Below are 19,347 nucleotides of genomic sequence, written 5' to 3' on the forward strand. Positions count from 1 at the left end.
TAATAGTAAGTAGCCTTATACAGGGTACGCGTCGTGACCTCCACTCTACCAAAAAAAATTACGCGACTACGAGGAACTAACAATATTCTCTCATATTGTAGGTACCTACGTAAAATAGTGTATCACTTTAATTAGGACATGATGAGAATCTACTAGTGCTAAAGTATATTAAGAATGCATTAATGCATCTTTTGGGTTTACGATATGTATTCTAATATGACTATACATATATTATAATTTTTTTTATACCTGCCTACCTATATATATCCGGACCAAATTGCTTCGGAAGTAAGTAGTTCCTTCCGAAATATCACTGACACGGCACAGAGCATCTTGGTCCATTATTTACGATGCCGTAACAGCGGCGCCGATCCCAAAAGACATCGCTTTTATAATTTATTGCTCGGAAATATGGTAGCCTAATTCTTCCGCCATATATTTAAGGCCTACTGAATAAAAAATATTGAGGTCGGGTTAGGAGGCGAGTGCATGTAAAAATGTAGGAGGCGGTCATTAATTTTAAAGTACCTTTCTTGAGAGTTTTACGGAATCTCGGTAATGGTACAACACATTAAAGTTATGACTTCATATTAAGGACAGACCACGAAAGAACTTGACTTGTGCCTTTTTCGTTTGTGCCTTGTGCGTTTTAGGCATACTTTTTGCTTCATAAAGGATGTGTTTTAATACCTATCTGGGCATAATAATATTGAACTAGCGACCCGCCCCAGCTTCGCATGGGTTACCCTTAACAAATTATACACCTAAACCTTACTTAAGAATCGCTCTATTGATATTAGGTGAAAACCGTGAGTATCAAGATGGCGGGTGTAGACGTCAGGAGTTAGTGCTAGCAATGTGCCAAATATGCGCCAAAATTGGAGCAATATGCTCTTTAAACTCCAAAGATATTTAAGATATAAATGACGCCCGCCATCCTGATGTCAGGTTGGCGGGTGCATTTCCAGTTCTAGCTAATGGCTGCCTACTCAAGGGTGAAAGTACTGCCTACGGTTAGTGCTCGCAATGTGCTTCCACATGTATGAAGCACAATCAAATTCAGAGAGCGGTTAAAGAATAATATGTTATTGAATAAGTATATACAATAGACGCCTGCTTATTTGAAATAGCGATATCACAAATCATATCTTTATCATTGCTAGAACTGGAAATGCACCCGCCAACCTGACGTCAGGTTGGCGGACATCATTTATATCTTATGTATCTCTGGAGTTTAAAGAGCACATTGCTCCAATTTCGGCGCACATTTGGAACATTGCTAGCACTAACTCCTGACGTATACCGCAGCTCCATTTGTTGATGTACACCCGCCATCCTGATGCTCACGTGAAAATCTTATGAAAATCCGTTCAGTAGTTTTGGAGTTTATCGCGAACATACAGACATACAGACAGACGCGGCGGGGGACTTTGTTTTATAAGATAAGATACATTTGATATCCCATCTTACAAAGGAACTTATTTCAAAATATTTGTTAAACGCCAAACGCCTTAAAATTCAACAAGACTAAAAGATTCCAAGACAATACGAGTAATCCTTATAGTAAGGCAGTTACAAGTTACAACGCCCACACGAAGGGCTTTATTTTATGAACCCGGATCTTACAAAGCTTTTAATAGCCGTTCCGTTCCATTTTACTAAAGCTATTATATTTACGTTATAACAATTACATTATTATTCCATTAAGGGCCTCCAAATTAATACACCCTGAAAGCAGTGACGAGCCATTGAATATTAAAATGTAAACAATCAAGTGAATAAATTGATTTGGATGAAAGGATTGATGACCAAATTTACATAATCAACGCTCTATGTATATTATTGTATGGTTCAACTTGACCGAGAACCAATCGCAGTGTAGGTACGAGTACCTTCGTTAACTCTTTTAAACTAAACTTGACAGTGATAGCGGCAAACCGATGGAACGGCCTTAAGCTGTATATTTTACTGAGTCGTGCCAATAAAGAGTATTCTATATATCTATCTATACTCCCCAATTGTATGTTGTAACTCCTTATTGATAAATAATGATCAATGTTACTGCAATAAGTTATTTACAACCAAAAATGAGATATTTTCTGTTCGAAGCGTTGTACCTATTTACTTAGCTTCCAGCTTTAAATTTGTATAACCTAAACTTAACCTCCATTAAACGGGCTCCAGCTAATCGCAGGCCATTAATAATGGGAAGTTCGATTGGAAGCAGTGCATTTCTAAGTCTTTCAATAAAGTAGACGACCGTATCAAACAGTTAGGGATTTAGCTTGAAACGTAAAACGCTTTTAGCATAGCTTAACAGATAGCTCTATGAGAGTAGTATTAAAATATATCCATTTAGCAAAAAGTAGTAGAGTCTGTGCAGAAAGAGAATATTAAATTAGTACTAGATTTGTCCTCAAACTCAGCTGACTTTAACTACAAGAAAACCATCACGCAACTACTTCTGAAGGTGACTGCAGCTGCATTAGTGTTGCGGCATTACTGCTGCGGCGTGGACACGGCCGCTGTAACTGTCAATTTCCTTCTTAAAATGAGTGACATTCATTCATTACGGTCACGGTCGATCAGACCGTCGCTCATTCACAGTGGCAATCGACAATGACAGCCGAGCGCCCGGGTCATGGCCGCACCACTAATAATATCGCTACAGTACCTAATATACCTAATATGGCTGCAGTGACATCCGAACGTCACCGTATGCATATTTTATCAATTGCTCAAGGGTTAATTGGAAGAGATCCCTTAAGGGATAAGTTCGCCTTTGTACAAATGATGCGCTTTTCTCGTGTTTTATGTTTATTTTTGTACAATAAAGAGTTTTACTACTACTACTACTTTATCGCATAGCTAAACATACATACAAAGTTTTTAATTTCAAATCACGATATAGAGTAAGTACCCTGAATATATTATGAAACTATTTTAAAAATAGATCAGTGCTTCAAACGTTCATAAAAAATACTATACACACACACTGAACGCAATAAAATGACCCATCTGCGTGTTTAATGGCAGTCGCCATTTCCCGCCGCCGCCTCTAGCAGATTGCGCCTCTCTGGGCACTTATTGAGAAATCACTTAAGCAACCAGTACAAAAATCATTTCCAATTAAACATAGTTGTAACATACTAAAAACAGACTCGCAGTCGAGATAAAATGTTTTGTTAAGCTAGTAAGCTTCTTCAGGGTATTTACCTAACTTTTAAATACTTAACCTAGGAAACTAGGTCAGGTGTGCTTAGCACCTGTGGCTATAATGGCGTCTGTCTTACCAATTAACTATGTCTTCATAGCTTCAACGCTATAATAATGTTGCTCTCTTGCGCTTGTGCATTGTTTATTACTTTCAGAATTTGTCTGCACTCATGTAAATATAGCTGAAAAAAGCTTAGTCAGTATAGGGAATGGTTGAAATATTGAGGTAATATTATGTCCCTAGTTCATAAACGGATAATTATCTTGATCTCCAAAGAGCCAATAGTCGTACATACAGTTATACTCATACTTATAGTAAAAACATAAGAAATGCCGCTGGGCGTAGCCGCGCAACGCTTGCCAGAGCGGGAATGTTCCGCCGCCCGAACCCGCTCAGTTCATCCCTAGTTGTCAATCTAGTTTTCAGTGATTATTTGAGTGTCTGTTCGTGAAAGTTAGTTTTTAGTACTTGCAGAGATACTTACAGTAACAACATAAGAAAGGCGTATATAGCACGGCGACGCGGATTCCTTTTCCACCGCACCGCAAGAGCGCTCAGTATATCCATACTGACAAGAACAACATAAGAAAAGCCGCTGAGCATGAGCCGCGTGACGCTGTCCTTGCAAACTCAAGACGTAGCACGGGGGGTGGCATAGCTTGCTCCGCCACCGCAAAACACTAAATTTAACACTAGCTCTGAGTCGTTCTCTCAGAAGCTATATTTGTACATTTTTTTTTATAATCTGGTTTTTATGGAGGCTTTGGACACATATTTGTACATGCGATGATGATACTAATAAATACTCACAGTAACAACATAAGAAAGGCCGCTGAGCGTGAGCCGCGCGACGCTGTCCTTGCCAGGGCGCGGCAGAGCGGGCGGCGCGGCCTCGTCCGCCGCCGCGGGCGCGGGCAGCACGTCGGGCCGCTCGCGCGCGCGCCCCCGTGCCTCTCTTGGTGCCGCTCCCGATGCTCCATACATACTAGGAAAACAAAAGTATTTTGAGTCAAAATTATTTGAACGTTATTTTACACAACGGAGGATCGAATAAATAATTGGAAAAATATTATTTACAAACAGAGACGCATATAGACTTATTTTTACTATGAAACCTAAATAATTAATGAAAATTGGTAAGCATATAAAAACAGTGGTAGACAAAAATAGTCGCGCGTTTATGTCTTTTCTATAGGAGCGCGGCGGCACGTGATTGGGCACATTCTTTTACAGTTGACTACAGTGTATCGAAATTAATGTTATAGTTGAGTTGGGAGTCCATACATGAAAAGTACGCAATTATAGTTTGGTATACGAAATCTTAATTGAACCATTACAGTCGACGAGTAGAAAATAGTAGATTGTATCACAAGGGAGCAAAATGACATATTTACGGCGAGGGCGTACAATTGAATCCTAAACGAAGCGAAGGATTCTATAATAGAATCCTGAGCGTAGCGAGGGATTCTAGCATAGAATCCTGAGCGTAGTGAGGGATTCAACTGGTAACGCCCAAGGTGAAAATAATTTTGCTACCATGTGACACATACTGTTTTTACATCACCTATGAGGAAATTACATACATATATTAGGTTTAAAACATTATTATTTTAAGCAGAGATCGATACGGACAAAGTGCCAAAATATGTATACACGACCTTAGTATAGGTACATACTTCTGGCACTTTGTCTGTATCGATATTTTCAGACGTGACTGTACTGACAAATTAAAAGACAGCAGCAAACACCTAAAATGATACAATGAAAATCAAGTACATTATTTTTGTAGAGTTTTCTGGTAACAATTTAGCTCTTACGTACCCCTTTGAACCAAATCTTCGGAAGAACACTATGAAGACTGATATCACTTATATTTATTATTATAAAGTTATTGATTTAAACTAAGTATTTACAAATTTAAATTTATACACAATACAGAACCGCATAATTATGCTTTGTGTAATATTTGTACAAAACTTTCTAAATATAAACTTTTTTAATTGCATAGACAAGTATGGCTGCGTTTAAGGAGACCTAAAATGTCAAAATAAAAATTAAATTATTAAAGTAATGTTTTTTTTACGTTTCTTTATAAATATTATGCTAATTAATTAATTTACTTAATTTAAATACGCTATTAATTAATTTAAAATACGCTAATTACATTTATTGTTTACAAATACAACAAAATATTATTTAAGTTAGAAAAATTGTATGCACGTAATCGATTATAAGGAAATTGTAATCGATTATATGCATACTAATTTCATGTCTTTGTGTCAATATTTCATACTGGCAACAAAATGTCCTTGAACAGAAAAGTGCGACTTTGATCCCTCCTAGCAGGGAAGAAAAGTACCCTTTTCGAATAGGTGATGTGAAAAGTATTTTTTTCACATCACCTATTCGAAAAAGGGCTTTTTCTTCCCCGCTAGGAGGGATCAAAGTAGCACTTTTCTTCCCTGCTAGGAAGGATCAAAGTGGCACTTTTCTGTTCAAGGACACGATTTTATTTCTTTTTTACATATTATTTTTTAGGTTAAATAATATTTTGGAACATAATAATTTCCTTATAGGTGATGTGAAAAGCAGTATGTGTCACATGGTAGCAAAATTATTACCGGGTGGTACGTGGCTACGCTCAGGATTCAAATATAGAATCCTTCGCTTCGTTCAGGATCCAAATATGCTATTTTGCTCCCGTGTGACATAATCTACTATTTTAGATGACTCGTAGAGAAAGTATTGTATACAATAGTGATATAATCAAGCTTTTCAATCTCGTACCTTACTTAGGCAAAAAGTTAACTCTCAAAAGACTCGACAAGGAACTCCCACTCCCACTTCCAAAATTTCATCTAAACATAAAATTTCACACAAAATTTCATCTAAATTGGTTTCAGCAAATCAGATTTGACGATATACCGATAGCAGCGCCACCTACCAGGTCCAATTGGTTTTTCAAACCATTCCTGTATACTAAAACCTTCTCCAGAATGTAACAAACACTTTTCTGAAAACCGCATCAACATCGATTCGTCCAAACGCCAGATAATCGCAAACAAACATACATACATACCCTTCCGGCCGCAACGGCAACTAAGTTTCGCAGCCAGTTGCCGAAAAGTATTGAATGTTTTTGTTAGTCAACCAGTTGCCAAAGACGAATTAATATTCTTGTTACACAACTGTTATCTTTTACCTTTGTAGTTTCGCAACCACTTGCCGAAAAAGAAAAAAAAATCTTGTTACTCAGCCAGTAATGTTTCTTTAAAAAAAAAAAACATTTCCTTTGCAACTTAATATTATTATAATAATTAGGCGGAGCCCCGCCTATTTCTGGGCGGCTAGCCCCTCGGGCATCTGAAGCTATCTAACTAACCTACCTATTGATTTAGTGTGACATCCGTTTAAACATTACACTTTGTGGAAAAAAACATAGGTAGGTAGGTAGGTAAGGTTCGTTAGGTAGCTTTAGATGCCCGAAGGGTAAACCGCCCAGAAATAGGGGCCCGCGAAGCGGAGCTCCGTCTATAAGTTAGTTAAGTTGCAAAAGAGAATAAAAATAAATAAATATTATAGGACATTCTTACACAGATTGACTAAGGCCTACGGTAAGCCCAAGGAGGCTTGTGTTATGGGTACTCAGACAACGATATATATAACATATAAATACTTAAATACATAGAAAACACCCATGACTTACACAAAGAAGTGGACTAACAAGGAAATGTAGGAATCAAGAATTGGACTAAGTTAGTAACTATTCTTAGTTGGCAACTATAGATGTGTAACAAGAATATTCATTCGTATTTGGCAACTGGGTGTGTAACAAAACAAGATTATTCATTACATTTCGGCAACTGGTTGCGAAACTTAGTTGCCAGTTACATACAAAGATACGGGTCAAACTGAGAACCTCCTTTTTTTGAAGGCGGTTAAAAAATAGCCATCACAACCGCGGCACAACCGAATACAGAACCTCCTCCTTCTGGGTAAAGAAGTCGATTAAAAATACCACAGCTTCTCTATTTTCGTGAAATTTAATGTCTACTTTATCTGTATGCAAAGCTTTGATATTGCAAAGCTATTTGCACTGACCGCCCCCGTTTCTCCATTAAATGCTATAACATTTCTCTTTGTTTTGGAATGGCGTTCAATATCAGGGTCCATTCCAATTATTTACAGAGCACAGGTGAGTAAAAGGGTTAGCCAACCAGTATAAATAGCCTCTCCCGATGCCTATAGTAACCACGGAACTGGAGGTCACGCTGATCATGAGAAATGGACGCATGCGCTCGCATTACCAAAGGAAACGCGGCCAGTAAACCGTTCCCGGGATGCAATAACGGATCAACGCTAAACTGCTAATTTACAAAGGCTTCATCAAGATTACCTGACCATGCGTTTAGCGGAAATATTGTTTGCTGTAAGTCATAATATATGTATATGCTACTGAAATTATTTACGTGGTGAATTTTTTTAAATTACTTCTAAGGCATTTTAAGTAGAATTCGAGTTTAGATATGTGGCCAGAAAATACTTGTAAACCTATTATTTTGTAACAATAAAGGCAAGAAAGGCATTCCATGTAATTACTAAGGACCTATTTATTAGAATATACAAATCATACCTTCGTCCTTTACTTGAGTATGCTTTTCAGATATTATTATGGTCCCGGTACTTTAAAAAGGACATCACATTGCTGGAAAAAGTTCATAGAAGAGCAACTAAAATGGTTGCTTCGTTGAAAGACAAGCCATATGAAGAACGGCTTCAGGAATTAGATCTTGTACATTGAAGTTCAATGTTGTAAGATCTAATCCTGAAGCCGTTGAAGGACAGAAGGAAGCGAGGCGATCTTATTGAGACGTAAAAAATCTTGTCTGGACACTATAATGTTCCAAATATTAAAGACATACATATTAAGCCAGAATGTAAGGTTGAGAGGACACTAAAAAACTTATCAAACCTCCGTTTGCTACTTAGGAGACACTTCTTGCCGAAACGTGCAGTAAATATGTGAAACTTTCCGTCGGTGAACACTTTTAAAATTAATAGACTAGACACACCTCTTAGAACTTTAAAAAGTGCAAAATTAACACAAGTGCTGCGATATACACGCATCAGCTCCAAGAGATCAAATGAAATAATAATAAATTATAAATTTTACAACGAAATGAAGTCATAATTCTGCATTTTAATTCAGAAACAAGCAATCCGATCCATTTATAACAATCATATCGTCTCGTGACTCACTTCTTCTTCTTCTCGTGTCGATGTTTTCGTATACATTTCATATTAAGCGGGACCAGAAGGTAGCGACGCTTAACGCCCTGTCTGTTGCATCCCGTAGATCTTGCTCGGAACATGTGTGCGGGTTCGCTGGGCAGGACAGCATGTGTCTCATCGTTTGGGGAGCCGTGCCACATACGCATAGGGTATCTGGGTGACTCACTGAGAGAGCGCTTCAAGGAAATAAATATTCTCACAGTAGCTTCACAATACATACTACCTTCGAGCAATACGAGCTTCCGACATGTCGGAAGGGAGGAGCCCAAGCGATTCTTACCGTACAAATCATTCTGCCATTTTTTGCGGGGTGAAACGTGCACACAGTCGTACTTCTCACTCACTACATATAAAATGCAATCTGTAATGACGACACAAATACATAGAAAATGACACACGTCAAAGACAAATCTTGCACCCCTCTATCTTTTTTTGTGTACGGACGAGCCAAAACACGCATCGCCATAGGTACAGTTGTACCTATGCTTCGGCAGAGGGGAAATAATACGAATGCCGTCTTCCTTTCCGGTGTTGCTCGAAGCATACTACCAATAAATACACAGTAAAATACAAACTTGTTTTGTTTCACAAAATGATTTGTCAGTGTCAAAAGTGATTTTTTTAACCAGTTTATATGCAGTTTATGTTACGTTCTTATTCAATAAATAAATCCAAGAAAATGCTATAAATAACCTAATCTTCATGGAGAAATTTTCAAGCACTCAAATATCGTTCCTGACGTCATCTGTTCCCAGACTAATCAATCTAAATCAACTGTCCTATATTACATAAGATATTGAAAATCCATGTAGGGTAACTGTAATGCCGCCAAAAGCATCTATCACCGTTATATAAGAGCAGCGACAAAGCCGCCGTCATGCTTTCAATAATAATCATGAACCTATTTGAACCCTAGTCCATTAGGTCGATCGATTGGTCTAATGCTGACCGGTTAGAACACCTGGGGCAAGTATTCAGAAACAACATTGAATACTAATATGTATAATACATTTTTAGGGTTCCGTACACAAAGAGTGAAAACGGGACCCTATTACTAAGACTCCGCTGTCCGTCTGTCACCAGGCTGTATCTCATGAACCGTGATAGCTAGACAGTTGAAATTTTCACAGATGATGTATTTCTGTTGCCGCTATAACAACAAATACAAAAAACAGAATAATATAAATATTTAAATGGGGCTCCCATACAGCAAACGTGATTTTTTTGCTGTTTTTTTCCGTGATGGTACGGAAACCTTCGTGCGCGAGTCCGACTCGCAATTGGCCGGTTTTTTAATATGGATATTTTAGCGTTGGGATTTCGATCTGTATGTCCTACATTGCATACAAGCTTACAAGCACACGCTTCCCGTAGGACCTACGGGACCATTTTCATAAATCAAATGTACTTACTTGGGAAACAATATATACCTATATACCTATACAAAATACGAAATTTTGTGCACATATTACTTATGAAAGCAAAATAATGTAAAAGATCGTATATGATTTATAATAAAATTGTAACAATATATTTGCTGTGACTTATTTTTGAAAAGTGATTTTTAATAAAAAGACACGTCAAGATCGCTTACCATCTTTCTAATGCTAAAAAAAATGTACTATAGTAATTATTTATACAAGTGAAACTTGTCACTTTCACTTGTATAAATAATTACTATAGTACATCTCTTATGGAAAAGGTTTTTCATTAAAAAAACTATTGCCATTTCAAATAAAATATGCTTCTATATTTAATAAAGTAATCAATCTGAACCATAAATTATACCTACGATGTACAGTCACGCTCCGGGATTGTTATGCAATTTAGGGTTCTAGCTAAGTTGGACATTCCATAGCGTAAGTATTGACCAACCAATTTAGCTAGGACCCTAAATGGCACAACATTGCGGAACGTGATGGTACCTACAATGTGTGTGGTAGCTATAGCGCTTTTATTAATTTCAGTTGTACCTATATTATACACTAATATATTAAATAAATAAGAAAAAATTGACTGCTAGGGTCATATAGTAAGGTTACCGAAAGAGATACATGGAAATTGCTCCACCGACAAGAGCTAGGCTCTTAAATTAATGATGATGATGACCTGAAGCGCTGGTGGCCTAGCGGTAAGAGCGTGCGACTTGCAATCCGGAGGTCGCGGGTTCAAACCCCGGCTTGTACCAATGAATTTTTCGGAACTTATGTACGAAACATCATTTGATATTTACCAGTCGCTTTTCGGTGAAGGAACACATCGTGAGGAAACCGGACTTAATCCCAACAAGGCCTAGTTTCCCCTCTGGGTTGGAAGGTCAGATGGCAGTCGCTTTCGTAAAAACTAGTGCCTACGCCAATTCTTGGGATTCGTTGCCAAGCGGACCCCAGGCTCCCATGAGCCGTGGCAAAAATGCCGGGACAACGCGAGGAAGATGATGATGACCTGAACCAAACAAGACCCATCGTTATTTTTATTTTTTTAAGTTGATACTTCCATTATACCTACTAGCGAACATGGATGCAATATTTAAACCTATTCTCATAAAAGTGTGAATTTTTGCAAGTAGGCAAACTTAAGAACCGGGCGGGCCTTCTTCGGGGCAGGTACCTTAAAAGTAGATATTGACCTTTAATAATTCTACTGCGTACAAGGGAATTTTGGATAAGTGAAACACTGCCCTAATAAGTCGTTGATACAATGATATTTTTAATACAGTTGCTCAAAAAGTGGTACTTTACGTAGCTGTTTAGCGTGCGGAAAGTTGGTTTTCGCGAACTAGTGCTTTTCACTTTTTTTTTTTTTTTTTATTTATACTTGTTCCAATTCATGACTACTTATTGATGAGTGTTAATATTAGTTTCCTTTAAACGTCGTAACCAACATAAAACTCTACTCTTAATGTAAGAATACGAAAAATATACATATTTCATATTTTATTACTTACTTCTTCATCATTATAACACGTTAATTTTTTAATATTGAACATTGAAAAACCGTTCTTAATAAGTTGTCTGAATGGAACGGAATAGCTATGGAAGGTAGAGGTAGGAATAATAGGAATAGCTTCCGAAACGACTGTCAAAGAAGAGGCGTTTTTTCTTACTACAAGCTAAGTTTCCAAAGGCAACATTCGATATTGTTTTTATTCCTTACTTGTTGGTTTTCTTATTTTTTCGCAACTGTATTAAAAAACGTCGTTCGATACACGTGCGGAAATGTTGTTGTTCACTCGTCCCGAGTCTTGGATATAAGATATCTCGGTACTCGTGAGGTAATGACATACTTTCCGCACTAGCATCGAAATGTACTATTTTATTCGGGTGCGCCAAAGTTCTCATAAAATTGCGACTTCAATTATTGGAAGTCCGAAAATGTTTGTTATATAATTTTATATCATAATGATCATTACTTATAACTTGTCTTTGCGCATAACTATCGTAACACCAAATCATTCATGTTAATAATGTCAATCATAATAAATATTTGTAATACTAATGTTAATTTTCATATATTCTTTTAATATAACAATTTTATATCATATTTATTTTTTAACATAACGATTTTAAGTAATAAAATTTTATATAATATTTATTTTAAGCTTTACCTGGTTTTATTTATAAACTGTCAGGTATCTTGCATCCACACCACATTCAACTTGCTATCAAAAAAGAAATACAGTCCGAGTCGGGATAGGTACGACGACGAGCGAAGCGAGGAGGAGTGTTAGGTTTCTTGTGTTCCTCAGAGCAGAAAAAGGAGACCCGCGAAGCGGGGCTTCATCGACTCCTTGGCGGGCCGAAATAGCTTAACAGGCTAGGTACATGAAAAATAAAAAAGTTGCGGGGCCACGACTAATAAACATTAATAATAATAATTAAATTAAATGGGGTATGAAATAATAACTTTACATGTAATTGGCTTTATTTATTACTTTTAATTTTCTAAAAATCGCTGTGTACGTTCCAATACACCCATACTTTATATGTTATGCTTTCAAATTCTTATACAATTTAAGTTTATAATTAATAAGTTTATTATAAAAACCATTATGAGTCGTGACGAATAGTTGGAAATGACATTATGTTGTTAAAAAAATCTGCCTACAGATAATTATGAGCAATGATTTTGGTAATACATATTTATATACAACAAATTTGTACGTAAAAAAATTATGACAAATTATTATTATGATGAAAAAGCGTTATTATGAAAAATAATATGACAAGTAATGTTATGTGAGCCAATATGGACCCATTTTATTCCACCAGGCTAAGTAAATAAACCATGTGTCACTCCAATCTTACATTACAAGTACATTTCACTAACCACCGGTTGTAATTTGAAATGCTACATCTATCAATCAAACTTATTCTATAATATGTAGTAACTAAAAATGCAACACGTATTTAGTAATTCAACCATACCACAATAACCAACAAAAGTTCTTTCAACAAGTAATTACACATAAAATACAAGCGTTGCATTTGAATAAGCAAATCGAATTTCCATTTCTCGCCAAGCCGACTGCAACATGTATGTATTGCGGCGAGCAGTCGAAAGTTGTTGTTCACGGAGCACGCAAAGTTCGAGCGCAGAATTAACAAGGACATTAATGAGCTCGCCACCGCACCGCGGCCCACGCGGATACCGGTTCTGTTATAACAATTTTATATTTTCACTAGCTTTTGCCCGCGACTTCGTCTGCGCGGACTTAGTAACAGCAGCTAATGTAAGTTTAGCGCCTGGAAAAATTCTCATAGCAATCTAAATTTGAAGCATATTATGCACACAAATTAGCAGGCACTTCGTTAATTATCTCAATTCCACCCCGCTTTTTACTTTCTTAAGGGATGATTTTTGGGATAAAAACTATTTCTATGTCCTTCTCAGGGACTCAACCTATCTCTATGCCAAATTTCATCTAAATCGGTTCAGCGGTTTAAGCGTGAAGAGGGAACACACAGACAGAAAGACAGACAGACTTTCACATTTGCCTTGAGTCGCATTATTATTAGGCATCTCACGTGTACCAAGATGCGAATAATAGTACATTATTCCAGAGGCCGGGAAAGGGCAATTAATGGGTTTCGATTTTGGACAAAGAAGACGAATCCATGAATTGCTATCCCTGCCGAGGCATATATAGTGATTTTCTCCAAACTTGCGAGGAAATAAGGTGAAATAATCATTATTTAAGCATCAAGCATCACTGAAATCGAACCTTCACATTAAAAACGTCAAAAACAATCACATTCCAAACAATTTTTTTTTAAGTTTACAATCTTGTTCAAAAATCCAATGTTATTAAAATATCGTATTCATAAAATACCAAACGTATAAACAATTCTTCAATAATTTTAAACAAATAAGATTGTTTTTAGCATTTAATATTGATTATTGGATAATTCGAGAATGTAACTTAGTTTCTGAACGCGTCGCGCTGAGGCACCGCAGGTTTTAATAAAACTAAGTTATTATACACTTTTTTACGCGTTATATTGGCCGTAAGCATACATTGATTTCTTAGTCTATACATGTCTTTAAAAGGTAAAAAAAATACAGTAATAACTTCCCGTCCGCTAAAACTGGACAGCAATGATTTAGATTTTATTTTAAATTTGATATTTACATAATGATCATCTTTCCGTACTAGTTTCGATACAATAAGGCGAACATTTCCGAGCATATTGGTGAAATAGTATTTTATACAATCGTGATATAATAGAGAGCTTTTCAGTCGAGTACCGTGTTTAAGCAACGAAGCTTGCTGAGTTGCTTAACTAAGGTACGAGATTGAAAAGCTTGATTATATCACTATTGTATACAATACTTTTTCTACGAGACAAAAAAATAATACTTTCAACTAGTAGATTCATACCACCAAACCAAACCAAAACCAAAAGTATACAGCTAAGATACGCGAGCTGCCGCGACCCGTGATACCTTCGTACTCGTACGCGCCCTGGCCGCCGGGCCCAGTGCCCCCGGCGGGTTGGTCAACGACACCTCCTAGTAACTCATGAGGCCCTGGTACCTGCTCCGCGCTAAATTCAATTTTAAGACAGTTTTTTTCTCGATTTTCGCCACCGTAGCCTATGGAGACTAACAAGCAATGCTAAGCGGTTTTCGTAGGGTATGGATGTTGCTATATGAAGGGTGTCACATGCGCGTTTCTGACTTATGAACCAATTGTTTCTACTACAACATAAAATAAAATGTTTTTGTTGGCCAACCAATCACAAAGCAGATGCGACGCAGCAGCGTGTTTAAGTAGGCTAATTTGCATTGAATCGAGTCTCCTTAGACAAGAAATATTATATCGAAATGTATGAAGTTCCATTTTCAAAATTTTTATAATTGACTAAACCGTATCGATAAAATTCTTATGCTTGAGTCGGAAGTGCCATAGACTATCCAACGTTGAAAAGAGTAAGGTTGTAGTGTTGCATGTGAATTTGTAATACACAGATTATACTCGACGAGTAGAAAAAATACCTTATGCGATGACTCTAGTACGGCTACCACCAGTTTTACACTGACATATTCGCTAGCGAGCGAGCGTGATGTAGGTATAGAAAGTAAGTTACGCAGACGTTAGCGAATATGTCAGTTTGACACTTCTAAGGCAGTCGTGGTAACTGATTGCATTTCGTCACCACCAATCAGCATGAGCCGCTAACGCTGATTAGTACTCGCAGTCAAGGTCATATCAGAATAACAATAAAACCATATGAAATTGTTAAAACGGAATCAGCCTCGTGATCTTGCTTAAAGGAAAGAGCTTATGTGTCTTTGAACCACATGAGTACGATATTGTACGGTTGTTATCTTTGTTCGTATAGCTTAATTTTATATCATAACGAGTGTGCCTCTTATACAAATCGACCTCGTTTTAAACTAAGGTTTGTAGGTTTTATGTCTGGGTACCTACTTACTACTATACCATATCAATTATAATAGTTTCTCCTATTTGGAATTTCAAATTTTACTACTAATTTATATTCCTACCTGGTTTATCATAAACGTTCACACTAAAGATCACCTATTTGTACAAAACTATACTATTTATACAAATGTTACTTAGCAAGTTAAATTTAAAATTGTACTATAATAATTAGTTAACAAAACAATCGCACACAATCAAACAAAGTCCCACCGTAAGCTCAATAAAGATTGTGGTTTTTGGGTACTGTTAGACGTCATTATACATTATATATAAATACAAATGAATACACAGATACATAGAAAACATCCATATCCCCAGTATTTAATGATTCGGCCTTCGGCCCTTATTACTTGTGCATTACGTTAACTTTACTGACTTAAAATTATTCAGCTCCGTAGGTACTTAGTAGCTTCGGTGTTTGTGCATGAGTGGTTCCAAACTACTCTTTGCTGCACTTGATATTAGCACTTTGCACGTACAAGGTGTAGGTAGCACTTTAGGTATATGAGAGCCACACCGTACAAAATAACAATTCACAAGTTAACTTGGCTGGAACTTGAAACAATATGTACTACTAGACTTATATCCACTAGACTTATCCGTGAAGCATTCAAAACTCTAAAAAACTACAATATGTACTAGTATTTTAGTGTCATAACAACTAACATGAATATTTAAGAGTTAATTTTGGAAGTTATTTATGACTAGTAAACTAACTTACAGGCCAATTCGATTATATGTACGATAACTAAAAGTTATTAGATCTGTTTCCAATATGATACTGATATGATACTGATCTGTCAGTGTCAAAAGTGACGTTTTTGGTTTAAGAAATGTCACATTTGACACTGACAGATCAGTATCATATTGTAATCATTAGTAATCATATTGGAAACAGATCTAGACTTCCGGTTCGAACGCCATCTTGATAGTAGCCTCGTGAATCTCATGATTAATTCCTTTGTTTTTTGCTCATTAATATTGTTTAAAGTGTAATTTCGATAGCTTTATTATACAGTAATCTAATTTGGTAGTGTGCAGTGAATGGGGAACTAATCTCAAAGCGTGTTTAACCACCATTTTGGAGTCAACGGCCGGTTGTCCACGTGCTTCTCGTAAAATCTAGCTATCGGTTTTACGAGACAACAACAATAACTACCGAACAACGTCGTGCTCTAAGAGCATTTGGTATTTCTACCTCTAACCGTGTCTGGCTAGAGCCCTAGAGGCCCATAATTTTATTTACCGTACACTGGCTGAAGAAAATCAAGAAATATTAATTCGATCCCACGTGGATCCCAGTTTGACGTTGGCGAAATCATCGACAGTATCGATGGAGCCATACTACTTAAAGATTGAATTGAAACAGATCTAATAACTAAAACTCGAATTGGCCTGTTATTTTACCAGGTACTATTGGTACCTAACATTGAATCATATAAAATTATATAATATATTATTATATTTTAAGATTCTGCACGATGTTCTCAATAAGGCAGTTTCATCTATCAAAATTCAATTATGAAAGTATGTATGCTATTTCTATTAGGGTTCCGTACCTCAAAAGGAAAAAACGGAACCCTTATAGGATCACTCGTGCGTCTGTCTGTCTGTCTGTCCGTCTGTCACAGCCTATTTTCTCCGAAACTACTGGACCAATTAAGTTGAAATTTGGTATACATATGTATGTTTGTGACCCAAAGACGGACATGTAACGTAAACAAATGAATTTTAAACACGGGGGCCACTTTTGGGGGGTAAATGAGAAAATTAAATGAAAGAGCTCATTGTGATAATCTCAAATATATATTTTTTTATAATTTTAAGATGCACAGTTTAGAAGTTATTCAAGAAAATAGGCAAAAAATGACCATTCCCCCACTTTATCTCCGAAACTACTGAGTCAAACATTTTGAAAAAAATACACAAAATAGATCTTTACCTATAGATTACAGGAAAACCTATTATAAATGTGCAGTCAAGCGTCGGACTTTATTACTTAGTTTTTGATCTGACCCCTACGGGTTTTTTAAAGACATTTCACATGAAAAATACATTGTTTAAACTGTGTAATGTACGGAACCCTTGGAACGCGAGTCCGACTCGCACTTGGCCCGTTTTTATGATAAGAATACGAGTTGAATACAATTTTGTTATAAAAACATCACTTATTTTTAATTTATCAACATTAAAATCGTAGTTTAGTATCTGTATACCACGTGACCGAAAACGCTCCACGTGACGTCACTACAGCAGAAACAAGTGTTAAATTTGCAATAAGCGAAAAATTTGCACTGCACTTTTGACCGTTCTTTGTTACTGCACTGCTATTATGACGCCACAAGATTGGCGGCTGCCTTTTTGGCGCGAACATTTATCGTTTAAATAAAACAACTTTTCTTGCAATATAGCGATATTTATTCAGGAAATAAAAATACCAGTTGGCTATCGAAGCTATACAAACATTTATAAATTTAAGGACACTTTTGTTCTGATTTCTGGGCAGGAACTACACGACAAAGTTATATAACTTTACAAAATAATTTTATGTTTGCAAGAAAGTTCTACAATCACTAAGTATTTTATTTATTACAAACTCCCTCATAGCTAATAACTGTATTCAAATTATTTCGGACCCTTCAAAGTCAGAAATACTCGGAGACCTTGACAAAGTCGCATAAACCCTTACACGTGCCGCGCTTTACCTACCGAGGTAGACTTCAATAAAAATAAACTTATTTTTTCTTCTTACAAGTTAATAGTTTTTTGATTTTTACCTGTACTTGTAGTGTAAGACGATATTACTTGCCAAATTTCATAGTTCTAGTAGAAAAACGGGAAGTAGGTATACATTTTGATAAAATTAAATTAAATTAAATTTTCATAAAAAAAATTAGGGCGTTTATGACGCAAAAAGCCGCAAAAAAAAAGTATATTTTGACACTCTCAAGGGATTGAGTGTCAAAATATACTTTTTTTGCGGAATAAACGCCCGTATTTTTTTAAGGTGACTTAGAAGTTTGATCTTTTACAGGCAGTCAAGGGACTGTAGACCTGAGTTTATGGTTTTAATTTCAACTCGATACTTCAACGCGTTTCCGAGATAAAGGGTCGTGACAGACAGACGGATGAACGGACAACAAAGTGATCCTATTAGGTATAAGGTTTCCGTTTTTTTTTCCTTTTGAGGTACGTACGGAACCTTGAAAAGCATAAAATTATTTTAAAATGCCATAAATAAGCGAGCAATTATATGCGGGTAGGTAGGTAGGGACGTTGTAAAAAGTTAAAATATAGGTTGATTTACCAAGTCTATTATTTCTACCTGAAACTTTTGTACCATCTTGATCTATCTAACTCGCAATCAAGTAACAGCTCACCCAGTAGCTTACTTTAGTGACTGTTGCTTCATCATCATCATCACTTAAGAGCTTTGCTCTTGTCGGTGGAGTAATTGCCAGTCCTTTCTTTCCTGAGCCAGTATTTTGATTTGCTCGTACGATGCATTCTCTTTTACTTGGCTCAGGTATGTGATTCTAGGCTTTCCACTGCCTCTCGTCAGCTGTCACTGTTGCTTATATAATCAATATTAATTAACCTATACTATAACTAGAATATGTTGTGCATAAATTATCGGTATGACAAAATAATGGCATACATCCATTAATTACAATTATCCTTCGTCAACTAAAGTGGGCAAGATCAGTTTGAGACAGCTTAAGCCTGTAATAATAATAGACTGAGTGCTTCTCAGCTGCGTATTTGGATATTAGGTCAGTTCTAGCATGATATTAACGAAGGAATCTTACCAACTATCGATCCGGAGCGCAACTTACTGTATTCAGAAGAATTTTGTCTACACAGATATCAAAAAGCCCTCTATGATGCG

The 19,347-nt window shown here is 36.5% G+C and overlaps 1 protein-coding gene across 2 annotated transcripts in view; it reads right to left on the reverse strand.

The window, feature by feature from the left end:
* Positions 1–19,347, reverse strand: part of LOC134744225 (inactive rhomboid protein 2) — a 197,178-nt gene that overhangs the window by 23,649 nt on the left and 154,182 nt on the right. For both annotated transcript variants that reach the window (XM_063677963.1, XM_063677962.1), the window contains exon 3: positions 4,028–4,202. In XM_063677963.1, coding sequence (XP_063534033.1) covers positions 4,028–4,202 — 175 coding nt within the window. The remainder of the gene's footprint in view (positions 1–4,027; positions 4,203–19,347) is intronic.

This window comes from Cydia strobilella, chromosome 9 (assembly GCF_947568885.1).
Source record: "Cydia strobilella chromosome 9, ilCydStro3.1, whole genome shotgun sequence".
Lineage (NCBI taxonomy): Eukaryota > Metazoa > Arthropoda > Insecta > Lepidoptera > Tortricidae > Cydia > Cydia strobilella.